Source organism: Tursiops truncatus, chromosome 2 (assembly GCF_011762595.2).
Source record: "Tursiops truncatus isolate mTurTru1 chromosome 2, mTurTru1.mat.Y, whole genome shotgun sequence".
NCBI lineage: Eukaryota > Metazoa > Chordata > Mammalia > Artiodactyla > Delphinidae > Tursiops > Tursiops truncatus.
Genome location: NC_047035.1, coordinates 167,883,374 through 167,901,488, shown reverse-complemented (window position 1 = coordinate 167,901,488; position 18,115 = coordinate 167,883,374). Strand labels below are relative to the sequence as shown.

Sequence of the window (18,115 nt, the reverse complement as noted above, 5' to 3'; positions counted from 1 at the left end):
AAAGCCTGGGATAAAATCTTTAAAAACATTCAGTGATCAAGCAATATGCACATTCCAAGCCGCCTCATGTAGAGCCAGCACTTCATCTGAAACCAGGTTGTCAGCGAACACCCCACCTACACGATCTACGTTTTCCCACTGGCCACCCCCCGCCTTTGGGCCTGTCTTCAACAGACAGGCTCTTCGGGAAGCCCGCTGCCCCCCACGGCTCCCACTACAAGTACCAGGAGCTTCAACTTAGAAGGTGATAGCAGTGGAAGAAACTGGCATGAAATAAAAACTCTGCAGGTGCCTCAATATTTCATTACTGTTTTTTCTTATTACCTGATGAGACTGAAATTATTTGGGAGGAATGAGTATTCCAAAGTTTCGGAGCGTAAAGCTGAACAGACCAAAAGGGAGCTCTGCTATTTGTCCTCCATCTCTGCGATCTCTGGTCTACACTGGAGAAATCAGTCAGCTTGAGGGGAACATAGGTCAGAGATGGTCCTCTCTGAACTACAGGGCAGGAGCCTCACACACGCATCCCACCCGCTTCCTACTGCACCCTTGAAAAGAGCAGGACAGGGAGCCTTAGCAAATGGGCCAGACAGACCCCCTGGTCCAGGGTCTGTGCTCTCGGGGGCGGGGCCCCTCATGGTACCCGGCCACACACACAGATGAGAAATTCTTGCTACAGGCATGTAGGAACCACAGTGCCTCTGCTCAGCTCAGTTACTCAGGGAAGCGAGAGACAGGGTTGTCATGGGGCAGGTGCGAGTTCTGCTGACTGCTAGCTCAGGTCCTGAGCTCAGGGCTGCCAGCTGCTGGGCCAGCGATCCAAGTGGGCCTGTGCTCTACCCGCATGAAATGCCCTCTTGGTTGACTAGGAGCCAGATGCCAAGCCAGAAGATCCAGCCCCTGACCCTTTAGGTTGGTAACCCCAACTGACGAAGGTGTGCGTGCGTTTTCACACACCCAGATGTACAACAGAGAAAAGGCAAAGCACTGCTCTCTCACCTCAGCCAGGAAACAAAGGAGCCACAGTCTGGCTCATATGGTGACAATCACACACCCAACGCCTTCTGACCGGAGGGCCAGGAACCAGGTGCACGGCAGCCCATGGAGTCTGACTCAAGGCCATACTCTGCAGCCACCTGGCTCAAAAAGCCTGCTGCTAACACAGGAGGGAACGCCGGGCCCATATAGATGTCAAATACCAAGAATGGTCTTGGTGAGTGGCCGGTTTAAAAGAAAAGCAGCGGACTTCCCTGGTGGCGCAGTGGTTGAGAGTCCGCCTGCCAATGCAGGGGACGCGGGTTCGTGCCCGGGTCTGGGAGGGTCCCGCATGCCGCGGAGCGGCTGGGCCCGTGAGCCATGGCCGCTGAGCCTGCGCGTCCGGAGCCTGTGCTCCGCAACGGGAGAGGCCACAGCACTGAGAGGCCCGCGTACCGCAAAAAAAAAAAAAAAGAAAAGCAGCCTTTCCTTGTTTGTTCAAGAGCCAGGCTTGGCATGTCAGCTCTAGATAAAGAATTCTGGCAGAAGGAAGAATTCTATTACCTTGTTCTACCCCATCCTTAACAAGGGCCCCATTATACCTCAGGGTTTTAGAATTCCTTCTCTCAGAACCAATTGCAGCCATTTCCTGGGTAGGGTAAGAAGGATGCCAAAGGAAACATGACCGGAATCGGGGTAGCTGAATTTTACAGGAATTAGTAACGGAGGATCTATATTTTCAGAGATAGGCTTTGTCAAAAGGGTGGCCTTTGGGACATTCTTCTAACTCTTCTCTGTTCTTTCCTTACCATCCCCAAGTCCTTTAGGGGTTCCAGGTAAGTGGTTGAAAACAAATTTTGTCAAACGATGAATTGGTGAAAACTCATTATTTTTTTCCACTAATTCTGTATGTTGTCATTTTATTTTCTTCTTCATCTTCTTCTTCTTTTATTTTTTTGAGAGTGTGTGTGCTCCAGGGGAGATTTTGTAACTTATTATCATGTGCCTTTGTTTACTTAGATTTCTGGAAGGAGGTGGTAATTTTCCTCAGACCCAAAATGATTTTAAAATTTTTTTTAAAAAAGTGTCATATGCTTTTTAAAAATATTTAGTTGGGAAAATTCATTTCTAATTCCTTTTCAACCATTACGTTCTAATTCTTTGGCAAGTTTTTCATAATTTAAAAGTTCTTAAGGGATTTGTCCAAAAGCAAATTGGTTAAGTCTGGATATTCTAGTTCACAATTTTAACTGGTATACTCTGTGATCTTACAGTGTACTACCACTGTAAAAAAAGTTTTGTCCACTTTCCACGTTATTTTGATTTTTTTAATTAAAAATATTGTGCATAGGCAATGTATACACATGATTTAAATTTTTCACAGGACAAAAAAGAATTCAATATCCTTTCCCTGTCTCCCAAAGAAAACCATCATCCCCAAGTCCTGAGCATCCTTCAAGTGACCTGTGCACATCTAAGTATCCAGCTATACTTCTTTTCCACTTTTATTTTTAAACTTTAAAATTCATTTTTGACCAGTGATGCCTACTTTACACATTAAACTAATTTTCTACCACTGAAAATCTGTATAGTAATTTATAGCTAAGTAGTTTTCATAAAGCCTTTTAAAGAAAAAGCTTCCTATGGGAACGGCGATATTTGAGGAGACATGACTGAAAAGAACACTGCTTTAATAAAGCGAAAAGTGAAAAATATTTTTCTAGATAATTTCTCATTAATTTAGACCCTGTAATAATGAGTTTCAAATAACACACTAGTGAGCCTGAACCGTTTAGTGTGTAGGCTCCCAAATTAAAAACTTTCTAAATAAAATGACAACGTCATTAATATGAGGCAGTGAGGTCCGGGAGCCTTCGAGTATGGTTTTATTAGCTCATGTTTGGTTTGTTTATCATGTACCCAGCACAGAATTGTAGTAACAAGGTGCAAGATATTTTCTATTTTGTAAGCGGATTTAGATAATAAAAAACCCAAATATACCGTTAGATTGGTCCCTTGAAATCACTGCTGAAAAAGAGAGAATAGTACATTCCTTTAGTAAGTCACTGAAGACAGCTTTTCTTGAACCTTTAACTCAAAGTGCACGAATGACACACAACTGGACACTACTTTTGTTTGGGCAAGATTAATAATTATGTAATAAAGTCAGCATCACCACCTGAAAATGTACTTAGCTCAGGACTTGAATCCACTTCCTCCTCTCAAGGTTGAGCCCACTAACGGTCAATTGATAACATCACTCCAGGGAATATAAGAGAAGACAAACAGAAAAACCACACCATTATTTAGAGATCTCATCCAACCTTACTCAAAATACTTGCTTGACACTTAATGGTGAAGGAAAATGCTTTCCTCCTCAGACTGGGAACAAGAAAAAAAAGTCATACAGGAAATGAAATGTTAAAACTTCTCAGGCAACAAGATCCCATATGAAAATCCTAAGGAATGTATAAAAAAGCTGCTATACTAGTAGGTAAGTTTGGCATGGTCCCAGAACACAAGGCCAATAGACAAATATGCATTGTATTTCTGTATACTAGCATGTATGCAGAATAATAATTGGAAATTAAAATGGAAAAAAATACCGTTTATGACACCATCAAAACTATTTAAAAATAAAGACAAAATATATATACAATCTGTACACTGAAACCACTAAACATTGCTGAGAAAATTAAAGAAGACCCAAATAAATGGAGAGGCATATTCATAGATACAAAATCTTAATATTAAAGACTAAACACAATCCTAATAAAAATTTCAGCAGGGTTTCTGGGGTAGAAATTGATAAGCTGATTCAGAAATTTACACTGAAACGCAAAGGACCTAGAATTGCCAAAACAAATTTTAAAAAGAACAAAGCTGGAGAACTAACACTACCTGATTCCAAGACTTACTATATAGCTTCGGTGATTAAGACAATGGTACTGGCATAAGGAATGACATCCAGATTAATTTAACAGCACTAAGTCCAGAAGTAGACCCCCAAAATGTATGGTCAACTGATTTTTGACAAAGGAGTGAAAATAATCCAATGAGGAAATTATAATCTTTTCACTGAGTGGTGCCGTAACAACTAAATGTCCATTTGGAAAACAAGGACCCACAACCCTTACCTCACAGCTTATACAGAAATTAACCTGAAATGGATCATAGACCTAATAGTAAAAGCTAAAACCATATTAAAAAATTCTAGAAGAAAATCTTTGTGATCTTAAGGCAGGTAAAGATTTCTTAGCTAGAATACAAAACACATGAACCATAAAGTGATAAAATGGGCTCCACCAAAATGACAAAAATGCTCTTTGAAAGACACTTAAAAAAATGAAAAGGCAAGCCACAAATTGGGAGAAAATATTCACCATACATATATCCACAAAAAGCACTTGTATCCAGAACATAGAAAGAATTCTTACAACTCAACCCAGTAAATAAGTAAACAGATATGTCACCAAAAGAGATATACCAACGGCCAATTGCACAGGAAAAGATGTCATGAGGGAAATGCAAATTAAAACCACAATGAGATACCACCACACACCCATCAGGAATGGCTAAAACTGAGAAGACTGACAACACCGAGTACTGTTGAGGGTGTGGAGCAAATGGAACCCTGGTGCATCATCAGTGGGCATGTAAAAGGCCACTTCGGAAAACAGTTCAGCAGTTTTGTTTGTTTGTTTATTTTGCAGGACGCGGGCCTCTCACTGTTGTGGCCTCTCCCGCCATGGAGCACAGGCTCTGGACGTGCAGGCTCAGCGGCCATGGCTCACGGGCCCAGCCGCTCCACGGCATGTGGGATCTTCCCAGACCGGGGCACGAACTCGTGTCCCCTGCATCGGCAGGCGGACTCTCAACCACTGCGCCACCAGGGAAGCCCCAGCAGTTTCTTATAAAGCTAAACATACTTACCAGGAATCCCACTCCTAGATATTTACCTAAGAGAAACAAAAACATATCCATAGAAAGACTTATACCTGAATATTGCTAATGGCTTTATTCGTAACAGCCCCAAACTGGAAACAAGCCAACCCAAATGTCCATCTACAGGCGAATAAACAGTGACATATCCATACAGTTGAAATACTCAACAATAAAAAATGAACTATGGACACAGGCAATAACATGGATTTATTTCAAAATATGCAGAGTGAAGTATAAGAGTACATTCTGTATGATTCCATTTATATGAAACTCTAGGAAAGACAGATCTAAGCAGATTGTAAACGGATCAGTGACGGATGGGACCAGGGCATGAGGCCTGACTGGGAAGTGGCAGAGGCAACTTTTTGGGGTGGTGGGAATGTTCTCTATCTTGCTTGTGGTGGTGGTCATGTGGATGTATAAATTCATCAAAATTTACCAAACTGTACACTTAAGATGCGTGCCTTTTGCTGTGTGAAATTTAGCCCTTAATAAAGTTGACTTAAAAAAATACCAATAGAGAAGTCTCTGCTCAAGCAACATTACCACAGACTTGATTGCAATCCTGGTTTCTTCCCATAGTTTCAAATCACTGAATTTTCTAATCTGCAAAATGGGGACACTCCCGATCTGGCCCTGTTTTGGGAAATATTATACAGTTGCTCCTCATTATTTGTGGATGCCATGTTTTTCCAAATTCACCTAATTGCTAAAATTTATAAAAGCAATAAATGTGGTGTTTTTGTGGTCACTTACGGACATGCACATGTGCAGACCAACAAGAAATCTAAGTTGTTCTCAGCTGAGGTAGAACAACAACTTTTGCTGGTTTCAGCTCTGATGCTGTAAAAAGATGTCGTTTTCATGCCACATTCATCACATTTTTGTGCTTCTTTGGTGTACTTTTGCTGCTGAAAATGGCCCACAGGCATAGTGCTTAAGTGTTCCTGAGGGCAAGAAGGCTGGGATGCACCCTCTGGAGAAAAAGCGTGTGATGAGATCAGCTTTGTTCCATTAGGAGATACACTGCTGTCGGCTGTGAGTTCCATGTTAATGAATCGACGATACATATCAAATAAGGTGTTTTTAAACAGAAACACACATAATACAAGGTTATGTATTGATCCGGTGAAGAAGACGTGACCAGAGGCTCAAGGGAACCTAAGCCTGTATTTCCTCTAGGAGCAGTGATTGGGTATCTGCTAGTTCAGCTGGTGACTTTATGAAACATAATTACTGTGAATAACAAAAATCCACTCTCTATGTATTTCTAGTTCTTTCTTCCTTTCTTTGGTGAAATGGCTTTGAGTTTTCACCACCGTGATTACTGATGTCCTGCTTTTCTCCAAAATGCAGGTCAGTCTTACTGGATACATGGTCTGACTGTGCAGGACATGGCAGGCCTCTCCCCCATTTTGATCTGGAGAGTTCAGCTGTGTGGCTATACTGTCTTTCTTTAATTTTCTAAAATTCCACAGCTTTTTCACAAACTGCTGTCGACTTATGCCAACTGATTTCTTCCACCTTTTGTGCCTCTCTGTTATTTTCTTTAGATATATCACCGTTTCTTTCTTCAATATTGGCAAATACAGAATCTCATTTTGGGGGTCAGTCATCCTTCTTTTGAGTGGTGCTGTTTGCAAATCTCTCCTCGTGGCACCTGAGATGTCTGTTTTACGTGTAAGAGCAGAGGCTCTGATGGGCTGCTAGCAGTGACAACTTAGGCAAACAGACTTACTCTCCTGATTTTAAAAAATTAATGTTGTCAGACACATTTAATCTCTTATGAACATCAAGCTTTACTTCTATCATCAACTTTTACACAAGAACCCAATCGTTCATCACTGCCTGTCAACTTAGCTATATATCAACTTGAAACGTTTTTAGAAGTTGAAAACTGGAAAAATTTTAAAAGTGGAAACTTTAAATGTTTTAAGTTCCCTTTGGGGACAATTCCACACCAATCATTCAGAAGCTTCTTATTTGCTATTCTGGATCACTGTTATCTACATTAGTTCAGTTTTCCTTTTGTTGTTTGGAAAGGGAAAGTATGGTTTAACAAAACTCAAGAAATAGATGATTTTCTTTAAAAAGCCACTTAATTCCTCTAAACAGAAAAAAGCATAGGGAGTTCCCTGGTGGCCTACTGGTTAGGATTCTGGGCTTTCAGTGCCGTGGCCCAGTTTCAATCGCTGGTCAGGGAACTGAGATCCTGCAAGCCCTGTGGCACGGCCAAATAAATAAATAAAATAAACCAAAAAAGAAAATAAAGGGAAAAGGCATAGAAAAAAAAATCTATTGTAAAGATCAGAACATTGTGATCAACCACGAAGGACATGGCCAGTTTTTGTGTACTAACTTAGACCACCGTGTGCTTACTCTCTTCTGATGGCCCGTGATTATACAATAATCTCTATGTTGTCAAAGACAGCGTAAGAAAAAAACACACATTTTGGATTTATATGAAAGCATTTAATACACATTGATAAAGAAGGTGGCAGGATTAAAGACTTGCCTCACGATGAATCACGTTTTCAATGCAAACAAGTGCGTGCCCCCTCCAGCCCACCCATCCCTTCCCATCCCTGAATATTCTCTCTCTCACACACACACACACACACACAAGGCAACCCAGTGGAAGCCCCCCAACACCTAGAGTAACTGAGAAGTAACTCAATTATATTTTTAATTATTTAAAATGTAAAAATCAAATTTAAAAACAGAGGGCATCTAGGTTCAGCTCACCCATTAACCTTTATAAGAAAGTTACTACATGACTTATACACAATATACAAGTGAATCCGGACTCTGACAACACCCTTGGTTCAAACAAGAACAAGTTGCTTACATAGGAAGGGGCTCCTCAAAGAGCAACCTGGCATTCAGTGTCCAGGCAGCTGCTCAGTAGTCACCTACTTCAGATCCATAGCTCTCTTTTAGGTTTATGGGACAAACACATCTACTCAAGATGAGCCATCAAAACTATCAGAATTTCAAGGGCTTTTGGTTCTTTTTGAAACTTAAACATTTTCTCTGTTAAAAATTAAAGAAAAAAACCACACACACACCTCCTGGAAAGTGAAATACTCCTAAAGATATAGCTATAAGGATGTGACCTTAGGGGGAACGCAAGCATCAGACATAGCACCTTCTATGCACAGAGAGCAGACTTCGATGAAATCTAAGGCATGTGAAATTTATTTCTGGCTCTCGGAAACCTAAAGCAACCATCTCTCACAACCACCTATGTCCCTACTATAATACCATCTTGGGGGAAACCTAAATTATTCCTAGCTAGAGTTTAAATCCCAATATAATAATCCTACCAATTGACCCAATCTTTAAGTGGCATTCACTTGGGTCAAACGGTATTTGGAAAATCAGGTCGCCCAGACAGAGGACTCTCCTAAATGGAATTTTCTGGTGGTAACCTGCGTGAGGTTTGACCTATACTTCTATTTTTTTGTTTGTTTGTTTGAACAATTCAGAAAACATTAAGTTCCTTGTATTCACAGTTTGTAAAATCCCTCCACCCACCCAACATTCACTGAGCACCAGTAGGTCAGCACTATGTTTGGCACCTGGAAATTGAACCACACTAAAATATACAAGCTAGCAGGTGACATGGATAAACAAACCCATTACAATAAGTTCCCTGCCAGAGCAACATTCAAAATACAGCAACAATCTGGAGGAAGGAGCGCCGACTGCTCCCAGGGACACTGGGCAGGCGTCACAGAGAAAGCATGCTCAAGCTGCTTATCTTGTTTTTTTCCTTTTCATCATGACATCTTACAACATAAGTGACAATATAGAGATGAGCAGTAGTCTCCATGTCCCCATGACCCGGCTTTAACAGTTGGTAACTCAGCCACTTGTGGTTCACCGAAAGCCCCGTTGCTGCCTTCCATCCCTTTACTTTGCTTTGAAAGCCAATCCTCGACAATTTTATCATTTCACCCATAAATACTGAGCTGTGTTTGAGGAATGACCTGGAAAGGATCTTCCATGAGTAACATTCATCTCCCCATCTATTCTTCTGCCGGTCACTCTAACAGAGTCATACACCCTGATTCCTGACGGTGACTCCCAAGCCTGGGCTGGTTCAGGGCAAAGACCCAAGACATTTTGGGTGCCTCTGAGTTGGCTGAAGGACAAGACGGAGCTGACCCGGTGAAACCCCATCGTGCCTTATCTCGAATGCTGACCGCATTCTTCTGGCCCTTGGTCCTCATAAAATTGCTATTTCTTCAGAAGCATATTGAGCACCTAATGTTTGTACCAAATGGTGGCTACAGTCCACATTCCCATGTGCCCTTAGCAACCTCTGGGGGAACCTCAGACAGTATGGGTCTTGCCCTGTGGGCCAAGCTGCCCCAGAGTTGCTTCCTGCCACGGCCTTGATCTCCCTTGGGTGGGAAGCCTGGTGCAGCTGAACGTCTGGGCTGTCTGTCTCCCACCTCTTCAGAGTTTCCCCTCAACATCCATGCAGTTAGTTACCTAACCCGGAACACTACCCTGGACTCCCTCTCCAGCACAATCTGTCTGTTCCTTTAAGGCCATCCACCACTGTCCACCTCCATCATCACCCTTCCGTTCAGGCTGCCGTTCCTTTCCCTCAGGTGCTGCGATCTGCCAGCATCGTTCTGCCTTTAGCACCCCTGCCCCCGCCTCATTCTCCACGCAGCAGCTGAGTGGTATGAGAGAGTCCCCTGCTGAAAACCCTCTCGTGGGTCCCAGCACACACAGGACCAAGACCCATGTCCTCACCACAGCCAAGGAGGCACTGCAAAGTTCAAGGTCTGCCACCGCCTCCTTCTCCAGCCTCACCTGCGACACCGCCTCCCGACCCGCAACCAAACTCTCCTTTCAGGGCCTGCTTTCTCGGGTCTCTGTGCTTTTACCTGGGAAGCGTAACAAAAGCCGCACCTACTGAGCCCTTGCGCATACGCGCTATCTCACACGAGTCCGCGCCACCAAGACACCATCGCCTTCGTTTTGCAGACGGGGAAAGTGAGGACGGGCACCTCGGCTGAGGACACAGAACTAGCGAGCGGAAGGGCTGAGACTCGGGCGTAACCACGAGTCCCAGGCTGCCCCTCACCCTGCAACATGCAGCGATCCCCGACCTATAATTCTTAACGTGTATGATAAAGCATATCTGCAAATCCCAAACTCCAGAGGATTCTCCTTGTGGGATGTTTCTGTTCTCCAATTGGGCTTCATGGCTTCTCAAATTTTATGTTTGTTTTGGTTAGAGGTTTCACTTTCTTTAAGCCATATTTAAATAAAGCCACATTTTAAAATGATGAGATTTTAGGCATTTCCATTACAGAGCTCCACGATATTCTAACAGCACAGAGACCATATAGATATGAATTGAAATGCCAAGTGGGTCAGTGACTTCATTTCCAAGAACAAAAGAGAGGTAACAGTGGAATCAACAGAAGGAACCCAGCTTTTAATATCAATACAGCAAGACTCTCTATCAAGGGCGACGGTCATAATTTTCTAGATGGCAAAACATTGTATTATTTTTAGACTTTGAGTGCTCAAAGACACATTTCAAGATCATTTAGTCCAACCTTCCTCATTTTACATGTGAGGAAACTGAAGCCCAGAAGTTAGGCAGGTTACCTGAGCTAAATTCATTCTTTTGTCTCTGGGTGTCCACATAAATACCAGAACCTTATTGTGATCAAGAAGCAACACTGCATTCTCTACAACCCAAGAGAGGGAAACACAACTCTCTATCTACCTTCCAGTTTGGGGCATAAAAACTGTGAATTCTGCCATCAGTACTGAGAACAGGGAAGACAATGATACCTTGAATTTCCACTTAAAGGTCAACGTTAAATTTGATGTTAAACCAACACAACCGAGGAAGGAGGCAAAGCTGTAGGCTTAGCAAGTATTCGTTCTGACTGTGTCAATCAGGAACAGGGGCAATTCAGAGCCAATACTCTTGCTTTTCCAGAACCACAAGAAGCAATGTAGGCTGTGGGTACCTGTTTGAAGTCGGGGCTATTTAAGGCTATTCAGGAATTTGGCGTGTTCTTCTCCTCTTGGTAACAGGGTTTCTCCTCCTATCTTTGGACCTGTCTTTTCCTAGAAAAATAAAAATAGTTTAATAAGAAATGGGTCAATATTATTTGCATGGGTCACTAAAACCCATCACCTTGCAGATGACATACCTTTAACATTCCGTCCCGTTCCCACTTGAAGAGGCCACAATTACTGAAACAGAAAAGATGGGATTGACTCAGCAGTGAGGTTATGGGCCCATAGACATGAAGGTAATAGCACTCCCTGCACTTGGGGGAAGATCTCCCCCATTTAAGCAGAAGCTGATCAAGGTGACATTCATATTCCAGGCTATGCTCTATTGCTACTGAAAATACTCCAGTGATTTGAGAAACGGTCTTCAACTCTGCAGTAAGCTAGATACTTCAGAGAAGGAATTTCAAATGGTAGTATAACAGGGCTACACACGCTATAGGTGGTGAGTGCAAGCTTGGTTTCCAGTGCTGGTCACTGGGAAGACCCTTGGATCGAGGAAGCCAGCCTACAGCTACGTGCAGCCTATGGCTTGCCCCTTTTTCTCCTGTTCTGGAACTAAAAGGCTGTGATAAGAAAGGATTACTCTTCCTTCTGGTTTGAACAATCCTCCCCCCTCCCCCTTTTTCAGTAGTTAAGAACAGGGAAGACAGTGCTATCTTGATTTTCCACTCAAAGGTCAATGTTAAATTTGGTGTGAAACCAACACAACAGGAAGGAAATCTTTTCATAACCCAGAGATTTTTCACTCAAAGGGCCTGCAGACTCTCATTCTCACTTTTTAACATGGTAAGTGAATCCAGCCCCGAGGAGGCACTGGGATGCTATGGGGACAGCTCATTGTCTATGAAGTTTACTCTGGAGAAGAGAGAGAGAAACAGAAAAGAAATATGGTGAAGCCGTGGGACTATGTCTCCCAGCAGCTTTGGATCTGAGAGGGTCCGGGCTGTAGGGGTCACCCCACCAGCCTCATCCTTCCTCCCCATCTGGCTTAGACTCCACTCCCGCCCTGAGCATCAGCTGCCCGAGGACTTAGCCCCGAGCCTCTCCACCACCTTCCCCAGCTAGAGACCAACTGAATGTCTACTGAGAGACTTTCGTGGCCTACGACCAGATCAGTGATGATATTACGCACAGCTTACTGTCAGGGGTTGGCAATTACAACACAAGGGCCAAATCCAGCCTGCCACAGTTTTCGTGAGGTTTTGCTGAACACAGCCAAGCCTCCTTGTTTGAGCATCACCTATGGCTGCCACAAGAGCGGTGAAACAAACCACAGTGCCTGCCTAAGATATTTACTATCTGCCTTTCACAGAAACAGTTTGCCCATTTCTGCTCGAGATCAAGAATTGACAAGAGAGAGACCAGAGAAAGCAGATGTTAACAAAAATAACAGTGCCACCTGGAGGCTGAAAGGCATCGTGTTCTTCCATTTGAGTTGTACTTACTGCTTATCCTCAATGAACACATTTCTCTGATAATCAAATGTTTTACACAAGCTCTTGCTGTTACAATATTTTGGAGAGAAGTCAGATATCAGTATACAAATAGCTACTTAGAACAATGCTAACCTAGATTGTAAAAAGATGCATAAACCAACTCCTGACAAGGTGATGAACTAGCCCCCACTCTCATCCCAAATCAGCTTTGGAGAAACTGGAAATGAGTGGAGTTAGGGGTCCAGGAAATAAACAACAACCAAAACGAAATGAGCAAACAAAAAGGTAGTGAGAATATCCTGGTGAAGAGGTGATAGTGAGATTGCCTCAAATTCCAAAGAATCAACATCATACAAATTATGTCCTTCAAGAATAATGCAATAAAGTTAGAAATTAATAACAAAAAAGATAAAATCAATCCCATATATATTACTAACTCTTGGGTCAAAAAGGAAATCATCCAAGACATTAAGAAATAATTTTAACTAAGTATCAAACTTTGCAGGTGACTGATAAAGCAGAACCACTTAGGGGGAAATAGGAGCTTTAAACTGATTTATGAGGGGACTTCCCTGGTAGCACAGTGGTTAAGAATCCACCTGCCAATGCAGAGGACACAGGTTCAAGCCCTGGTCTGGGAAGATCCCACATGCCACGGAGCAACTAAGCCCGTGTGCCACAACTACTGAGCCTGCGCTCTAGAGCCTGCGAGCCACAACTACTGAAGCCCACACACTTGAGCCCGTGCTCCGCAACAAGAGAAGCCACAGCAGTGAGAAGCCCGCGCACCTCAACGAAGAGTAGTCCCCACTCGCTGCAACTAGAGAAAGCCCACGTGCAGCAACAAAGACCCAACGTGGCCATAAATAAATAAATAAAACGCTGTTGGAAAAATGGTGCCAATAGACTTGCTCAACTCAGGGTTGCCACAAACCTTCAATTCATTTAAAAAAACTGATTTATGAGGCAACAAGAAAGGTTACATACTAATAAGTTGAGTTTAAGCTTTTAACTGAAGAATGTACACAAAACGGTACAAAGCAAACCCAAAGAAACAATAAGTACATAAGGATAAGGGTGGAAATCAGGAAAACAGAAAGAAAATCAATAAATGTTTAGAAAACTACAAGATGGTTTTCTGAAAAGGTTAACAGAACGCAGAGACTTCTATCAAGGTTGACTCTGAAAAACAGAAGAACAAAAACAACAGAACAAAATACAGCAAATACCTATTAATAAAATATAGCAAGTAACAGACTGAAAAAAGTACATTAGGGACAACTAAATATTAATAAGTTTGAAAATCTAAATGAAATGGATTCCTAGAAAAATATAAAAAGCTGAAATTGGTAGAAAAGAGACCATGAAATTGAAATGGTAATCAAAGCCACCCCTTTCTTCCAAGAACAGGGCCTAAATAATTTTATAGCTGAGATTTACTAAACTTTCAAGAAATAATTGCTAGTTGATAGGTTATTTCAGGAAGCTGCCCAATTCGTTTTATAAGGCTCACATAATCTTGGTTTGAAAACGAGATAGGTCTATATAAGAAAAGGAAAAAAAAGGTCTAATTCACTTATGAATAGATATAAAAATCACATATGAAACATTAGCTAATTGATTATAACAGTGTGCTGAAATAAAAAAAGTCATCAGGATAAGTCGTGCTTATCCAAGGAATAAAAAAGGAAAGTTCAACTTCAGAAAAACTTAACAATGTGATGTACCACATTGATAAATCAAAGGAAAATAAGAAAAGATATCTAACAACACTCATAGTGAGTGAAGAAGGGGACAGAGAAATACATAAATTAGGAGAGCACTGAACGCACCAAGGACAATGTTCTACAAACTGCACCCCGAACTGCACAGGTATTCCTCAGGCTGTTCTACATGAAGCATGCCCCCTGAGTAGTCAAACACAGCAGCTCTGCCTCTGTATCCAAAATTCCCCCCCAAAGTAAAATCAAAAGTCCCTTAAAACACACATACTCACATATTATAAAAATTTAAACAAATAACTCTTTACAGCAGAGAAAAAAAATTCCCTATCCAAGCCCCCCACAAACACACATATTTCACCAACCCACCATACGCAGGCTCCATTTATTTATTCAACAAACATTTCTGATAACCTACTATGCACTGGGCCCTATATTTAGTATTGGGGATACAGCTGTGAAAGGGGCAGGGTCCCTTCCCTCCAGGAGCATTTGGGGATACCCAGGAGCCGTAAGGTAGCACAGAGCAAGGGTGACCCTCCCGGGGTCACGGACTGTCCACAATTCCAAGGGAACAGCAACACATGGGAATTGGAAAAGGTTCAGGAAGCCTGGATGAGACCAAGAACCCCAGCAATTCTCAAACCTGCAGTGCTTTTGGGGGAGCCTGCCGAGGGAGACAGTTCTGTTTCCACAGGGACACTTGAAAAACCTCTTCACACTGTCGTGCCAGTGGTAGTTGTGCTGCTCGCTGACGCAGGTCTCCAGAGGCTTGAAGTGGGTGTAAGCGCACTGCACAGAACAGCAGAAAGAAGGCACATGTCATGTCAAGAGCTCCGAAGGAGAAATGAGCCACCCGCCACAAGGGCAGCCTGTCCTGAGAACTTCTGTTCTTTCGTCGCCACCAGGCAGGTGCCGGTGGAGCTACTATCTTCTGGCTGCAGTGATCATGTGATTTCTTGACTTTCCCCCTACTGATACCACTTCTTCTCATGTTTGCCCCAATGTCAGGTGTAAAATACACAATAATCTTCTGTGACATCAAGACAATAGCTAGGGCGAAGGAAGAAAAGGATTGGAAATCTCTAAGTAGCTTTGATTGGTCTGCCCTGTATTCACTGTAGTCCCTTATTGTAAGACAACAGATTACACCCATGGGGCCTATTCAGGAAGGATGATGAGCTGCTCTTTCATTTTCTCTTATAAGGCCACTGGAAAGGATTATAAACTTATTACTACTCCTATTTCATACACAGCAAAACCAAGACAGATATTAATTTACTTTTAATTTTGATCCTTCAAAGGACTGAAAAGAACAAGAAATGATGGGTGAAGGTTGAAACAGAGCCAGACAGTGTGCAATGTAATTTCGGGTAATCACATTGAGTCTAGATAAGTAACTTTTGGCCTTGGCAGCCTCAAAGAGGGCAGAGGAGAGTGATATGCCAATTGGGGCAGGCAAAATAATCCCCCCAAGATGTGCATACCCTATTCCCTGGAACTTACAAGCATGTTATGTTACATGGCAAAGGGGAATTCAGGTTACAGATGCAATTACAGTTGCTAATCAGTTGATTTGTGACGAGAGGACCCCACCTCCCATTGCTGGTTTCAATGATGGAGGAAGGAGCCACGATCCAAGGGATGCAGGTGAGCTCTAGAAGCCGGGAAAGGCAAGGACATGGACTGTCCCCTAGAGCCTCCAGAAAGGAACGCACCCTACTGACATCTGGATTTTACCCCAGCGAGACCCACTTCTGACCTGCAAAACTGTGAGATAATAAATTTGTGTTGTTCTAAGCCACCCAGTTGGTGGTCATTTGTTACAGCAGCAACAGGAAATGAATACACCAGCTTTGTCCTAATACAGCCACGCTGTCAGAGGAAAAGCTGTCCTATGAAGTAAAAGCTTTACTGATTCTCCACAGTCTGAACTTTCTCAAGGAAGCTCCACCTTTTGGCCCATCCCCTAAATGTAAAGGAGAATCTAAGGTTTTAAAGAGAATAAAGATAGAGAAAATTGCACTGGGTAAGCTAAACCTCTTTCTCCTCTTACATGTGTTCACGAAGCGGATTAGCCATGCAGACTTATTTCAAAGAAATGGTAATGGAAGTAGTATTCAGCAATAACTTTTTTTTTTGGCCATTTTTGATTAATGTTGAGGAGTAGAGGATTTTGAATTTTCTAATAGACTCAGGGTAAAAATTCCACAAACAGAGACAATAATACAATTCACACTCTGCCCTGAGATTCAATCTAGTAGGTTAGGACCTGAGCAGAAGGGAACAACAGTAGTTGATCATGACATCTGATGCCAAATCAAGTTGTTCAACCAAGGCCCCAGGGTCTTAGGTACTATGGACTGAGGGCGTGCTAAAACTTGAGGAGGAGAGATAAGAATACTCAGTCCAGTGGTCAGATGGGAAGAGGCTCTTCCACAGAACCAGGAGCTGTGGCCAAATGAGGAACATCTCAATACAAAGGCTCTACCATCAGAGCTCAGTGGATGGGTCACGAGAAGCCCGGTGCTGGGCTATCGGACGCCATTTGGTTTGCAGCCTAATTAAATGGCCCGGGCAGGACTCTGGTCATAAGACGTGGGCCCACACCCCAGACTCTCCACATCCTGCTGAGTCCCAGCAACCCCAGACAGGTCGTGGGGAGAACTGTCTCCCGCACTCACCGTCCTGCACGTCACGACTCGACATTTCACTTCCCGGGTGTTTCTCATCTTTTCTTCTATTTGTTCTTTTTTCACCAGGGGCTCAAAATAGTGTTCCTGCAGCTCAGCCTCGGCCTGGAATGACAAGACATCCAGAAGACCTTGTACCAAATCTGATACAGACTCAGGCAGCCGCTTAATAATAATCAAATCTGAACTGAACAGACAAGCTAACTGTATGAGGATCAATGAACTGCAACCCCAGACGGTAAGTAGAAACAAGCCCTTAATGGGCAAAAAGAGGGTATGAAAGCATTTGGTGATGTGTGAGACACTAAATACAAATTTAAACTACTGATGTGATTAACAGCATCATCAGATCAAGTGCGCACCAGAAGGGAACTGTTTCCACTGTTCCAATATAGATTCAGCTATGGGAGAGGTGCTGGATGCTTCCCCAGTGATGACACCCATTCTATTCGATACTATTCTCCAGACCAAGCACTTGGCAGGAACAATCCCTGCTTGTCTGGAACACAGGTAGGAGGTGTGAGGGCAGAGAGATATTCAGGGCAGGATGTGGTCACAGCTCGAGTCAGTGCAGCTGCACCAGGCAAAAGGCGCAAGGTCTTTGGTGGCCACAAGAACCAAGGAACTCAGCTCTGCAGTCTTTTGGGGTCTGCTTGAGCACCTCTCCTGACTGAGTTTCAAGTCCAGTAGAAAGTTATATCATTGTCTCGTTAGCCCTTTGTTAATCAAAAGAAAGGCAGATCATTTGGCATATTGGCACTAAGTGGGGGACATTTTGAAAATCTGTGGGAGTACTTTTTTTGTTATCCCAGTGACCATAACCTTTGCTACTGGCAGGGACCACGGACACTACACCTTCTGCAATGCATGGAACAGTCCCTTACACATCAAAGGATTGTTCTCAATGTTCTACAGGGCATCCATGTGGATGAAAAACCCGATTGTAACCCTCAAACCTAAAAGCATTATATACAACACCACAATACTTGTGCATGGTTTTCACATACACTGACTGTTCCCAAAGTCCTGTGGATGTGGAGAGACAACTGTGCTTTGATGTCTTCAAAAGTTTAAAAAAATAAACCACATTGTCAAAGAAATAGGCCCACGGTATTCAAGTTTCTAAGAAAACACATCTACTGAGTATTCATTGCTAGCTGCCTGATAAATCCACTTATATATACTTACAAATCCAAGCCTCTATTTTATTACTTCTTCAAGGGTAGTTGTGCCCATGTATTTTACATAATGAAATACATATTTTTATTATAAACATTTTCCTTTT

At 42.7% G+C, this 18,115-nt stretch overlaps 1 protein-coding gene across 5 annotated transcripts in view; it reads right to left on the bottom strand.

Annotated features, from left to right (window-relative positions):
* Positions 1-18,115, bottom strand: part of MCM10 (minichromosome maintenance 10 replication initiation factor) — a 119,942-nt gene that overhangs the window by 75,026 nt on the left and 26,801 nt on the right. For 2 of the 5 annotated variants that reach the window (XM_019933448.3, XM_033852460.2), the window contains exons 17-20: positions 16,822-16,935; positions 14,784-14,929; positions 11,115-11,157; positions 10,929-11,028 (exon numbers count right to left, since the gene is read on the bottom strand). In XM_019933448.3, coding sequence (XP_019789007.2) covers positions 10,945-11,028; positions 11,115-11,157; positions 14,784-14,929; positions 16,822-16,935 — 387 coding nt within the window. In that variant the 3' untranslated portion in view covers positions 10,929-10,944. Of the gene's footprint in view, positions 1-3,562; positions 4,935-10,360; positions 11,029-11,114; positions 11,158-14,783; positions 14,930-16,821; positions 16,936-18,115 lie in introns of those variants that run through there. The other 3 variants (XM_019933447.3, XM_033852459.2, XM_073801654.1) reach the window with 2 other exon arrangements.